At 29.7% G+C, this 15,001-nt stretch overlaps 1 protein-coding gene across 1 annotated transcript; it reads left to right on the top strand.

Moving 5' to 3' along the window:
* The first annotated feature begins 2,154 nt into the window (after positions 1–2,154).
* LOC107450386 (uncharacterized) lies at positions 2,155–5,948 on the top strand. Its single transcript, XM_043040035.2, has 2 exons — positions 2,155–2,273; positions 3,752–5,948. Exon 2 carries the CDS (start codon positions 3,762–3,764, stop codon positions 5,946–5,948), a length of 2,187 nt encoding a protein of 728 aa, XP_042895969.1. The 5' UTR covers positions 2,155–2,273; positions 3,752–3,761.
* The last annotated feature ends 9,053 nt before the right edge of the window (positions 5,949–15,001 follow it).

Genomic DNA, 15,001 nt, shown 5'->3' with positions numbered 1-15,001 from the left:
TTCAATTATATAAAAACAATAACCAAATAACAAAACACTTTACTTTATTAGGAAAATAAATAGATAGAATTTCAAAAAATATATAAATTGCAATGCGTGAAGATTAAAAATATAACAAATCTGCTCATAAATATGGAATAATTTCTTGTCATCGTGAAACATATTGCAAGGAATTTTTGAAAAATAAAAATTGCTTTCTGACAAGATTTCAAAAATATACAAATTTTTTAATATAAGACAAACAATATAATGTAATTGAAAAAGAAACAAATTAAAAATATATAAATATCGATACAAGAACATACAGAAATATCTTATTGTTATCCTAATCTTCAAATAGATTTATTGTTAATTTTTTGAATTATAATAATACTTTTATAACGTATAGCATAAAGATATAAAATATCATTCAAATAACTATTTCTTTATTCACCATAATAATTACGCAATACTTCGAGTTGATCGATGTTGTTTACATTTACAGAAGAGAATACTGAAGTGAAATACGAATAATGAAATTCAATTCCATATTGAAATTAGATGTCTCCTACATTTTTAGTGAACTGTAAGGTTGTTTCCAGACATGCTTCTCCATTTTCTTGCGGTTTTATAACTTTCCTTAAATTTCTAGTTTAATATTTTTTTAAAGTTTTAAAATAAATAAAATAATTAAATATTTTTCTCTACTTCAGGGCCGTTATCTTAAGAATCTTAAGGGGATGGCAAACAATCTTTGTATTGATCTCTTAGACTATTATCGACGCTGTTATTCCTGAACAAACGTTCAAAAGTTTCCACAGCTAAAAGTATATTATATTTGGGCTGGCAATGAGGTCTTACATACAAGGACATCTTACTTTTAATTTTACTTGCNGGATAAATATTAAGCTATGATCCTAATATGTACATATATATTTTTGTTTTCATATTTGGTACAGATTCGAAAAATACATAATGAGGGTGGTCTTTAAAAAACACCCTGTAAACGATTATTCAATTTTCAATGATGCTTTTTTTTATACAATATTTTTTATCTTCCTTTCATCAATGTTTCAGAAACCAATCCAGTTAGATTTTGTTTTTCTTAGATTATAGATATACACTCTAAAATGAGGTAAACGATATTTTTTGATCTGGTTATTTAAATTTTATATTAACTTCAATTGTCCACTTTTTACCCAAAAAACTGAGTTAATCAAATTTTGTAAGCTAAAATAATAATTTTTAAATAATAATGACAAAGAATTCTTACATTATTTAGAGTTTTAACTTAAGGAAAGAAGAAATCACGATGAATAATCTTTGAGGCATCAAAGAGACATATTTAAAAATTATGTGTTTTCCGTGAAAGTTGAAGTGTAATGACTTTATTTGAATTCTAAATCGTCTACGCTGTTAGAAATTTCTCAAAAAAAAATACTTATACAACACTTTATTTGATTGTTATTTTAACATATTCAAAGAAAACATTCAAATAATCATAACTAAGATATAATTCAAACTGTTCACTGTGAGCAAAAATGCTTATTTACTGCTTTTACATTTAAACAACCAAAATTTAATCGCACCATAGATCTATGTAATGAAGCCACTTAGTTTTTTGCAGATGAGTACGTATTATAGCCGTTCATTCTCATGAACGGATGTTTAAGTCCAAGTGTTTAAACTACAACATTTCCTCCATTCTTTCAACACATATGAAGATTTTTTCATTCCGTGTCCTGTACTTCCCGCAATTGTGAACCTGGGCAATTAGAATTATTGCAGCATCATGAAGTTGCTAAACTATCGTCAATGTCCAGTTAGATTACTTTTTTCTTGGTTTTCAAACATGATTGTTGTAAATGCTTCACAACAGCATAGTTTTGTATTCACCCTGTTTTCTAAAATCATAAAGGTAAAAAATTTTCTTTACCGTAAACTTTACTTTTCGTTGCATGGACAAACTGCTGCTAGCTATTTTTAACTAATGTTAGAATGAAAATTTTACATGTACAATTTAGTTAAAATCTTATCTCTCAGCTTTCTAAAACCTATCTTTTTCCATTCTGAGGAAAAAATACGAATATATAATTTTTTTTATATTTTAATTTGAAAAGAATATGTATTTTAAAATATGCATAATTGTACAAATATTTTTGTTCTATTTGTTTAGATAAACTTCAATCAATAAATGGAATTTGTTTCCTGTTGAAAATAGGAGTACGGAATAAAAGATGTTCGGAAAAGAATAGGTTTAAAAAAAATCAAACATTTACTAAAAATACTCGTAGGTATGTATAACAACAATTTTTAATGTAATAATATAATCAGAGAAGGTCCAAATAAAGTGAATTTAAGGAAAAAACAATGGAATGATATATAATTCATTAAAACCTAAATCCATGTTTAAAATTCATATTTATGCTAATGTATGTAGAAATGTTAAAAAAATTTAGCATTTGTAATAAAATAAAGTTAGATGCAAAAATGTATTTAAATTTTCTTTGAAACTTTATAAATAACAAGGGGTGATTACTTCTAGAGGAGTTAAGGCACATCATCCGAACTAAATTTGTATGGAAACTCATACCCGGAAAGGAGGTTTTGGGTTGCTTCCTATTATGACCTATTCAGAAGCATCGAATTAAACGGTTTTAATAAGAAAGCAACCCTAGCGGCTTATAACCACATTTCCAGGCATGAGTTTCTACGCAGTTCTTATCGTGATGACTTAACTCTCTTAGTAGTTCGCGGCAGCATTTGAGCCAGATATAACGTTTTTAAATTTCACAAAAATAGATTAAAAAAGCTTTGAAACTGTAACCTGGAGGGAGAAACTGATTGCAGATTTGATATCACCGATACAAAAGTATATAAGACACTTCGAGAAATATGCGAAAGAAAACAAAACAAATTTATTCCAATCCGGGTTTATTTTAGAAAATAATCATACTATAAGGTTTTTAGAAAATTGCGGCATTTAGAAACTGCAGCATATAAAAAGATTCAGACAAAACAAGTACCCCAATAAAATTTTAGAAATATTTTATCCTTTTGAACTATGAATTCATAAAGAACACACTTAACGGAACCGAATACTTTCCGGAAGTGTATTTTAAAATAGCATTTCTAAATTAGAAGAATGGTGATCACAAACAGAATACTTCTGTTATTTTCGTTAGACTCAAAATAGCACCACGTATATTCTGCAAACTGAAGCTCTGGATCCGCAGCTTAAGCAGAACGTACCGCCATTTTGGTAAAATCAACTCTCAATGTAGAAATACGGAAATCTATCCTTAAACGCCATTTTTTTTTTCAAAATTGGTTAATTGATGGTAAAATGGTGGCTTAGAGATCGTTTCCCCAATATGATCAGTTCAGAAGTACACCACAAAACAATTCGAAATAAGATCTAGCTTCTAGCGAATGAAGATATTACAGGGTTCCTATGCTATTTTAATCTCGTAGATGTGATCTAACTCCCTTTGAAGTCTGTTGCACCATTTTTGAGATCATTTTTAAACTTTATTTCGTCAAAAAATGTTCCTTAAAAACTGTAGTTTGGGGCGAGAAACCAATTGCAAATTTAAAATCAGTGAAATGAAAATATAAGATTTGTTAAAAAATCTCATGCAACAGAAAATTAAAAAAAAAATTCCCCTGTATAATTTCTCACAACAAAAAGAAAAACAGTTCTAAAAAAATTTCTTATTATTAATGAAAAGGTGTGTAAAAAAAGGTATTTATATCAACATAATCATTGCAGGTAAAATAAAATGACTTCCAGAAAGAAAATTCAGGCACCATGGCTGCCGAAGCCTGTTTGGTACAATTTTCCTATGACTAAAGGCCTCCGTCATCACCGAACAGCAGTTGGAATCATATTAGCTGCCAACAGTAAAATGGAATGTGTTTTCATGAGTCAGTTTCTTGACCAAATACGAGTACGTCTACTCAACGATGACCGTAAAACAGAAGGCAATTTTGCTGTTAACAATTCCCCACCAGGTCGAGCATCAACTGTCAGCATTAACTCCGTAAGTGTTCCATTCATAGATTGTGAGTACCTTAATGATCCTCCAGATTATAGTCGCGATATCAATATAAGCTATCCATCAAATTCAAAAATTCTTCCCATCTTTCGTTTTGGAGACAATTTAGAAGATTTCTTCAAACTCTGGGATACCCAAGATGCAGAATTCGCTTACGTAGAATCAGATTACTTTGGTCTCCTAATACCGAAAGTGGACAAAGAGACTGCGAGGAAGCTACCTGGTGGCAAAAATCTTAATCAGTTAATTACTTTCTACGACCTTATATTTACTACCTACAGTGACTTGATAGGGTTGTCATTTGAAGAAACTGGCACCAATAAGAACGTAAGAAACAGGTTTTTTCTGAAAGCTGACAAAAATGGATATGGGTTGGCATATTACGGTCACGAGTTTACGGCTGTGAATTCAGGATCAATGAAATCCTTCTGGTTGGATGTCAGTCCAACAAATTGGGGGGCGTTGCATGAAATAGGTCATGGACATGAATTACAAAGTATAGGCGATGAAACATTATCAGTTAGTGAAGTGTGGAACAATATTCTATGCTTCTTTTATCAAGTCATCGCGTTTGGAAAAGATATGCCATGGAAAGGTTCGAAACAAAATGAAATGAACCTTGCTGGAATACTCAGAAAAGAAACCGAAGTTGAGAGTTGGGATTTAATACAGAAATTGTCCTTTTTGACGCACATGTTTTTTAAAGCTGGTCGGAAATCTTTTACGCGTTTCAATCAACTGACTCGCGAAGAATTTGATGACCGTCCTTATTATGCTAGTGGAACATTCTTAGTAGAAAAACTGATGCACTTTTTTGCAATCGAGTTTGCTGTTGATGTTTATCCCTTTATGAAACTGGCAAAAGCAGCGATACGAGAAGAAGAGCTATATGAGCATTACTATGTTTTATCCAGTGTAGCCTATCCTCTGAATAACATCATAAGCGATCTCAAGGAAATGCATAATGTTTATTCCAATCTAGGTCTACTGTACTTATCTAGTTTGGTTACTCCATCAGATTTGAGTTACACTAAACTCAAAAATGATTTCACTGTTAACATAGATAGCCAAGTACTTGATGTCTTGTCCGGTAATACATTAAAACTGATGGATGGATCTCGAACTGTAACTGAGCAAAAAATTCTGAGTCAAAATATTGATTTTAAGGATGTACCTGTAGGGGTATACAAGATTTTTATTGAGCCAAATGCTAAGAATACAAAACTTGCCTATAATGATTTTTATGCCATAGTTCATGCCAATAAACCCAATAAACTACTCCTTTCAGCTAAGGTAATGAAGGAACCTTCTCTTCCAACTGACAAAATTAAATTTCTTGCGTACAGTGATGAAGAATTCGCAACTCTCACAGCAAATCCTTTAAAGAAATTAATAAAGTTCCGATTTTACAAAGCAAACCCTAATGCTTCTTTTAAATCCCAGACGTACGCAAGTGTAATTATAAAGAATCAGAAAAACGAAGTTATTTTTAGCAGAATTATAGAGGGCACTAGTAGTAACACTGGATCTTTCGACATACCTATGGAAGGAGAGCTGCAAATTGAAATATTTCACGCGGAAACACGGATTCGCCGCCTACAAATTGACGATCCAATGATGGATGTCATCATAGATCGTAATAGTTTGACAAACTATTTCACTGTAAATGAACTAGGCTTTCAAAACAAATACAAGATTTCACCGAAAGATTTGTTAGAAAAGAATTTCTTGAGGAAGATCGAATTTAAAGCAAGTAAAATTAAAAGTAAGATGTCCTTGTATGTAAGACCTCATTGCCAGCCCAAATATAATATACTTTTAGCTGTGGAAACTTTTGAACGTTTGTTCAGGAATAACAGCGTCGATAAAAGTCTGAGAGATCAATACAAAGATTGTTTGCCATCCTCTTAAAATAGCAACCTTGAAGTAGAAAATGTGAATGATAATTAAAACAAAATCTTTGCTTTTTTTAAATTAAAAAATTATTTAATTTCTTATTTAACTTACTTTAAACTTCAAAAAAATTATTCAAGAAATTTAAGAGAAGGGCACAAAGAAAGGGAGAAGTATGACTTGAAAGGAACTTACAGATCTCTTAAAAAAGTAGAAGACATCTAATTTCAATTCTGAACTTAATTCCATTATTCCTATTTCCCTTCAGTATTTTACTGTAAACGTATAAGCAATATCGATCAACTCGATCTTTTATAAATATTTTTAATTTGTTTCATTTTAAATTACATTATATTGATTGTCTGTCATTATAGAAACTAGAATATTTTTAAAATCTTGACAGAACGCAATTTTTATTTTCCAAAAATTCTATGTAATAAGTTTCTCAATGACGAAATAATGTATGCTATTTATGAGCTGATTTGTTACATGTTTTACTTCTATGCATTGCAATTTACATTTTTTGAAAAATTCTATCAATTAGGTTCCTAATAATGTGAAGTTTTTTAATATTTGGTCATTGTTTTTATATAATTGATTTTTTTCCCTACAACGCAATTTATATTCTTCAAGAGTTTGTTTCAACGTTTTTTTTTTATAAAATGATGAAATGTTGAAAATTTCAATATAAACTCTGATATATTTTTAGAAACTATTTGTGATGGAACTTGTATACTTCTAAAAGTTCAATTGATAATTTATGCTAATTACAACACATTTTGTGTTAAAATTTTGAAATCTATTTATAATACGATATTTATTTTTTGAATTATTTAATTTATAATTATGATATGTTTTAAAACTTAATAAAGGTTTAATAATAATGATAAGATGTTGTATGTTTTATGCGTGTAATGAACAATTGAGATAAATTTAGCGTACTAATTCCCTGTTAATGAGAAATAGATTCGAATTGTAATTTGTATACACTATGAGCATTTTTTACCATAATGCTAAACTACGTGTTTTGCCATTTATGTACATTTTAAAATCCTTGTCAGTAGTGAAGTCTATAATGTAAAATGTAAATTGCTGTCCGCATGAAACAAATTCTTCCTGTTTTGAGAGGTTAATTTTGAGACTGATATAGAGAGATAATGCAGCATAATGTATTTTCTCTCCCTTAATCGAATCTGACTAATTACGAATCTAAAGGGCTAATATTTTAAAAGTTGAAATAATTTTTTTTTTAATGGAAAGAACCATTTTTCAGTTGCACGGATTATCCTCATAACTTTAGAACTATTAAACCTATCAATTCGAACTTTATCTCAATCAATTAAGTTTTAAAATTTTTATCTGAAAACGCAAATTACTTACTTGTTCGGGTAGTAATCTTAAAGTTACACAAAGTAATTAGAAACGCAAAGTCTCACTTAAGTATTATTAGCGTTTTCATACTAGACAGCAACATCGCATATAGTTAACTATCCGATATTCTTTGTTAAATATCCAAACAGCAACGTATCAACCATCTTGCAATTACAGTTGTAGTTATATCCATTTAGTTTATTATCCTTGAAGATATTAAAATTTAAGTAAGAATAAAAATATTCAATGTTTAAAAACTATGTCATTAATAACCTTAAATGACAGGAAAACAATGATCTAAGTTAGACAAAATCGAAGTTCTCTAGGATAAAAGTTAGAGAAAATCTCTCCAAATTATCCTGGTGAACACTTAGGCATATTCAAAAAGGAAATTATTATTTCTTTTTAATCGTTCAAAAAATAAGTATAGGAATTTTCTCGGTTCTCGCGGTTTGAGGGAAAAACTTGAAATAATAATTCTTGTATGCTTCGATCTAAAAATAGAATCGAAAGGCGGAAGCTAATAATGAAATATGAGAATTCGTTTAATTTTCAATAGTAAATTAGGAAGGAGAATTAATATGAAGAAATAACATAAAAAGATTAGTTTGAACTTTTTATGCCATACCCCAAAGTGTGAATTACTATCTAAAAAATTTAAGAAAAAAAATGCCATTTACTTGCAACACTAGGAAAACTTTGTGAAAAGCACCATTAAGATGGAAAAAGATTTGTAATACATAGGGAACCTTTGTGAAAAGCACAATTAAGATGGAAAAAGACTTGTAATAATTAGGGAAACTATGTGAAGAACACATGAAAAAGACACCTACAATCAACATATAAAACTAAAAAAATGGCAAAAAACACACTTTTGTAAACTTATAAAAATTTGCAGAGTTAAAATGTTATGGAGAAAAATTCTATATTAGTGTTACGAGAAAATTGAAGAATTTTAAATTTTAGCAGTTTTTTAGACTTTTTTCAGTGTAGAAGTTGTTTCTTTAAAGACCATTTTAAAAATTTTGTCTACGAAATATAATTCATCATAACAACACAGTTCAAAAAAATAAATTCGATCAAAATGGAAAATTTTTATAAACATTTCAAAAAGGAAAAAATTCGAAAACATGAAATGCAAAAAAAGAAAAAAATGACATATTTCGTTATTGGAAAGAAAATTCAATCTCACATTAGACTTCAGATTATTATCAAAAAAATTTACGCATCGGTAGTAATTCTGAAGTTCAGGACTTTAGCGCTTAAGAAAATGACTTCGAAAAATTTTTTTTGACAAAGGATGAGTAAATGGGACAGTGTCAAGCATCAATGAAAAATTTAGTTACAGAGTGAGAAGTCAAATTACATTCATAAGTTACTTCTTTTAATAATTTAGGCTAAGAAACTATTGAAATTTTTTTTGAGGTAAGAAAGAAACATTTGTTTCCCCAGAAACAGATACAGAGTCCTCAAAAAATTCAAAGTCTGGCACTTCTGTGGATTTAAATGTAATCAAAGCTCGTCTTAAAATCTGAGGTTTCTTACAAGCGTTTTACTTAAACTGGTTTTGATAATATAACATTTGAGATTCTTTAGGTTTGTTTGTAGCCTGGGCAGGTTCTTAGAGAGGTTTATTGAAATAATAGCCTGTTACGATATCCCCCACTTTTAATGGTTCGAGATCCACATGAAGCATTATGTCGTAATAACGCTTCTGCTCCATCAGTTTTTGTTTCAAAAAAATTTATTATAATATATTATATGAGTACATATGCATAAATTTTAAAAGCTTGTTTTACATACTGTTAAGAGATACTTTAAGTTATGTTATTAAAGATTTTAACATTTAAAAACTTGTTGCAAATTGAAATCTTGGTTTTTAATTATCTATATAGCAAATGAACAGGGAATAAATGAAGTTTTGAAGTATGAGTGCTCCTGCATTCAATGATTGCTTATACCCATTCTTCATAGTACAGTATTAATCTTCAAATGCTTTTCTTTCCATAATGGGTTTTGCATTGCCAACAGCCATCTTATTTTTTTTATCATAGTTAAACTTGTATGGCAATTGAAAAACAATTTTCTTAGTGGTTGTATCCATGGCGTCTTGGAGCATTAAATCTTAAAGTTTGAAGTATCAAGAAAAAAATTTTGTCTAATTATGCTTATAGGTGTCTTAATAGTTTTGTTTGTAGAAAATTCTTCCAAATTTAATTGTTGTTTTACTACCACTTTGTAAAATCTTTCTCAATAATCCCACAAGTTGGCAGGGGCAGTTATGCTTTTAGTTTATCGTGGACTATACTCAGAATCCTGCTCTTATGCAAAACTTTTAAATTCATAAATATTGAAGGGACATTTATAACAATGGACAGAATTCCATATCTTGAAAATAGGTTTGCATTTTTTCACTAGTATCAGTAATTGTTTCATTATTTAGCTTAATCCTCTCAATTTATTTAGTTTGATAACATACAATAACTTACATCTTGAAAGCTCAATATATCTACAATTTTTTTACAACACTTTTTGTAGGCAATGAATGCGCTAATAAAAGTTCTTTAACGTTAGATTATCGAAGCTATTTATGAACTACCCATTTTAAAACTCACAACTCTATGCCTTTTGACATTTTATATCCTCTAGATCGATCATTACTTTTCTCAACAGAAAATGGCACTATTTCATTGTATCAGGACATAAAATAACTGATTTTGAATCTCCGAGGAACATTCATCAATGTAATATAGTTCCCTTATCTGACACTAAAAACATGGGTATTTTTTCTATCTATAGCTATAGTCATCTATATTGCGATACCTGCAAGTGACGTAGTCTCTTGATCCTGATTGGTTTTTAAACATTTGAGATTTTATCGTTCTTTCAATTCTGTTTTGAGTAAACCAAGGAAGTCAAATATCAGTTCTCTTAAGTAGCACATTCCATTTTATTTCACAAAGATTCTTCCTGCTTCACCATATATTTCTTACTGGGAAACTTCGATGAATAATTCATTTGTTTATATTCTGCATAGATTCGTGCCTATCTTTGTGCTAAGTAAAATTTGAAATCTTTGCACAAGAATCTTTGTGAAAGAATATAAAATGAATCATTTTAAGAGGATTGATATTTGATGGGCTCGGCGTACTCAAAATAGAGTAGAAAGATCAGTTGTTAACCAAGCGAATGCCACGTTTCGATAACTAATCATCCTCATAATGCTCACACATTCACGGGTGGCAGACGACCCGCATGCGAAGTCGAGCACTTTACGGTAGAGCAGTTTAACGAGAACCAATACCGCACACCCTCGGTCCCTACGCAGACAAATCCGAGTGGTCGTCACCCACCTGCACATTGACAGCAGCCATTGATGCTTGACTTCGGTGATGTGCTGGGAACCGCGCCTTATCCACTGCGGGACTTCTTCCATCATGGGTCAGGGAGAGAGAATCCTGTGTTTATTTTTCGAGAAATAAACACAGGATTCTCTCTCCCTGTGTAAAAGATTTTTTTCTTTCTTAAAAAATTACAAGCTGTCTGACTTTCTAAGGGAAAAGTTTTCACATCCTTAAATATTAACAAAATCTTCTAATTACACACCTGCTTAGTACCACATTTTATTGTTTACAACCAGCTTAACTGAATGATACTCGAGTGAAAGAGGCACTAATAAGGAGGCTTGTTTGAAGTACACTGTAAAAAATTCTGGATCAAATTACGTTATAAATTACTGGCTCTTAAGTATACACCATCCATAAAATCCATTTTTAATGTTAAATATTATACCGTAATTTTTTACAATAATATTTATTTAATTTGAGATTTAATGATTTTAAAGTAATTATTACTGTAAAAATTAGCAGTTCATCAGTTTCTTGATCAGTAACATGTTAGGTAAAAATGGAATTTACCGTAAAATGTACCACCATTCAGGATGTAGGCACTTTTTACCGTGATTTGATACATAATTTTTTACAGTATATATAAAATTCCTCTTAATAAAAACTTCTTTTATTACTGCTTTAAAATCATTTTTGTTTGGTAACCTAAAACTGAAATTTGTGCTTCTTGAGCAACTATTTGAGCACGTTTCCCAAGTAGCCAGGCAGTTCGTGGGGAGGGGAGAAACCATCAGTCGAACAACCTTAAATCTTTAGAAAAACTCAATTCAGCTTCCTTTATTTTATGTATATTATTTGGTCAACTATCTTAAGATGCTTCTCAAGCAGTCAGACAGTTGACATACTAAAACTCACATGCCGGATATCTTTGAAAAAAGAAAATTTGATTGAATTTACGCCATTTTTTTTTTTAAATTTTATATTTATGTATGCTATTCGGACAATTTTTCAAAAATGCTTTCTTGTTGGGTAACCAGTTTGCATGATCAAAGCTACATACTAATACAGGTCTGATACAGGAGGCTCAAGTTTCGCATATTTCTCTATTTTAACCATGCTATCAAATTCTCCCCTAAATCCCTATAGCTTTAAGTTTTTGACAAAATATTTTTAGCAGGTAAGATAACAAAAAGTTTTGGTTTGATTTATTTCAATTAACTAGCATTTTGCACCAAAATCCGTTTTCTTTTTTTTTTTTTCAGAAGTGGCCTAGATTTCATAAAAAGTAAGATAAAAGTTCTATTTTTCTTAGTTCTTTTAGCTAGCTAACGAAAGCGAAACTTTTTAAGGGATGCCTAATATTTCAAGACAAAATTAAATAACTTCTAATTTCTAGTATAAAAGTAAGCTAAAATTTGCTTTGGACGTAACTTTTTTTGGCAGATCATGCAATGAAAATATTTGGTGAGCTAACTACTTCGTAGAACTGTATAACATTTGAAAGTTTATATCGAAATTGTGGTTGCCAGGTTCACACATCTGAATAAGAAGACTCACAATGCGAAAGAAAATTGGAAGAAACTCACATTAAAAAAATTGAGGTTAAGTGGTTCCGAGTTCGAAGAATTTATTATAAGTTCGTAAATCACTTCTTAGGTAAATAAATTATGCAAATCATATAACTTATTATAAATTAATTGCATATTTTTAAATTGACTATTAAAGTTTATGTCGATTGAACTTCTCATATCTTAGCCCGTCGATCAATGTTGTCACAACAGGTGACAAAATTTTAAGAACTTTTTAAACGTTTTTTTTTAAAAAAAATTTCAAATCAGTTCTATAAATTATATAATTAATTGGTCTATTCACTTAATATTTTCACTCTAGAAAAAAAACGGCCATGTTTTTATCAGACATTTGGTTATTCTACTTATAATCAATAGTCTGTCAAAACATGAAAAATGTGAAAATATTTTTGAAAGACTTGGAGAGAGATTTAAGTAATAATAGAAGTGCTTGTGAATAAAATCATTTGTTTTGGGCCCGCCAAAAAAAAAAACGAAAATTCTGCATTAATCAAATATAGTAAAATGCGCAATTTTTGAAATTTTTATTACCAAGTTTCTTTTTAGTTTTGTCTCTGTTAAGTCTACTTTCGACGGAAAATTTTAATCGGTGATATAGTTTCGCGTATCTTAGAGTTTTAGCTTGTTAGTTTGAATCTTGTCTAAATTTCGATTCACAATAAATTTCATGCAGCAATATTATGAGGATTTTTCTGCTTATGGTGAATCGAATATGACTAAAATTTGCATTGTACTCAGGCTCTCACCTTTCTGATAAATTTAGGTGTTTTGGTTCATCAAAAGTGGGCAAAATTATCTCCTCCTAGATGTAAAATCGATTTATAATATATTAAAATAAATGTAAAGCATTACCCCCAACTGTTGGATATATTCCGGAGAGGTCACGGATGTTTAGTCTCTGCAATTTCGAGACCAACGGCATGATTGTGGCAATGTGGTCAGCACTGCGCACAGGCAATCCTTACTTCCCAGACAAGTTGGTACCCATAGATCTGAAGCTAGGTAGGTTTCAAGCCGCCACGGGAATCAAACCCTACGACAGTTCAGTGCTTTAACCACAGAGCCATCGTGGATATTTATAATATGGTAGTAAGTGTATTTCATTCAATGACATGATGTAACTTATATTGTTGATAACAAAACATGTTTAATTAGCGAAAATAATTATATAATTCGAGTTCTTAATTGTTTCTTTTTTCAGAAAGAAAAAAGAAAGGTGACAGAATATCGAATCACCTTGATCGCAACATTATCTTTACATCAAAGTGTTAAAAATAAAATAACAGGAAAATATGCATAGTGTGTTACCGATAACAAGTGATACATGTTTTACAGCATCTCTATTAATAAATCGAAGGTAAGAATTTCGTTAAGTTGGAAAACAAAATGGTAAATGTTCGTCTTCTTCAAATTTATTTGTTAAAACGTTGATTTAAAAATAGAAATGGAATATATGCCATTATGCACGCAAATATAAACGTGCGATGCACAAAATATGATATTGTTATCAGAACTTATCGTTGAATAAATTAAATCATATTGTTTGCTCATATTTGTGACTATAATTATCTTTTAATAAATATGACATAAGATTGGGTATATATTTAAGCAGTTTTCTGAATAAAAATTAATTATCGATTAATTATCGACTCACGGCTCGATTTAAAAACTAGTGGATCCTTCTGAGTAAGTTTTTCTAGTCTACTTTTTTACAGATTTCATTTTCAGCTTTTTAGAATAACTTTGTTTTATACCTTTTTTAAACCTTTTTACGCATAATTTTAACAAGGTAAAATAAAACTTATTTGATTATGAATAGAAACTATAATGAAAACAAAGGTTTTCTTGTTAGAGAAATGAAATTTTCATAAATAAATGCCGTCTCTTATTGTCTATGCCGATTTGCAGCAGTGCAATTGCGTTTCAATATTAATAGGAAAGCGTTATCATACTTTCTCACTGCCAACTGAAAGTTAAATGTAAAAACTTGTAAAAGACGATTATGAGTTTTTAAACTCATTGAATAATTATTTAACTCTTAGATTCGTTATACGATTCTTAGGATTATTATTTTACTCTTAGGGTAATTTATTGTTCAGAACGTAATTTGAGCAATCAAATTATTTTAATTGGAAAAAAGTTTTTAATAATTGTTTATTTGCAGTCTAATCCTAAAACTTAAAGAAGATTTATTTCTGCAAGCACAAGTTATGTTACATTGTATCGATATGTTGCATAAAATGCCAACAAAGTACTGCCATCATAATGGAAATGGGAAGCTTTTAAACCAATTATCTAGACTAGTAATTATAATGTTAATAGAATTCAAAATTTTGTTCGTATTATTTTAATCAATTCAGTAGATCATTCGAAACAAATTTGTGGAATAAAATTTTGATTTACTGCTTCCTAAATTGCTAAATGAATATCATAAAAACGACGTATCAATAAAATGGACGAAGCGTTCGAAATTCTGTCAAATAAAAATGCTGTTCTTGATTTACTTAGCGTTATAAAATAAGAACAATACCGAATGGGAAAATTTGATGATAATTCGATAATAATTTAAGTGAATTGCAATTTCATGATCATCGTTTTAAGTAAATTATTTCGATGAAAGAAAATTCGCTGTATTTTTATATCATTATAAATCCTTATCAGAAATGGCAGCAAAACGTATGTACAAATGCATCGCTAATTAATACTTAATTAAAGAAAAAAAAACGCCATCGAACTCTGACAACTTACAATAAACGAAGCGAAT

This window comes from Parasteatoda tepidariorum, chromosome 4 (assembly GCF_043381705.1).
Source record: "Parasteatoda tepidariorum isolate YZ-2023 chromosome 4, CAS_Ptep_4.0, whole genome shotgun sequence".
NCBI lineage: Eukaryota > Metazoa > Arthropoda > Arachnida > Araneae > Theridiidae > Parasteatoda > Parasteatoda tepidariorum.
The sequence above is the reverse complement of the archived record's forward strand: the minus strand, read 5'-3'. Positions and strand labels throughout refer to the sequence as shown.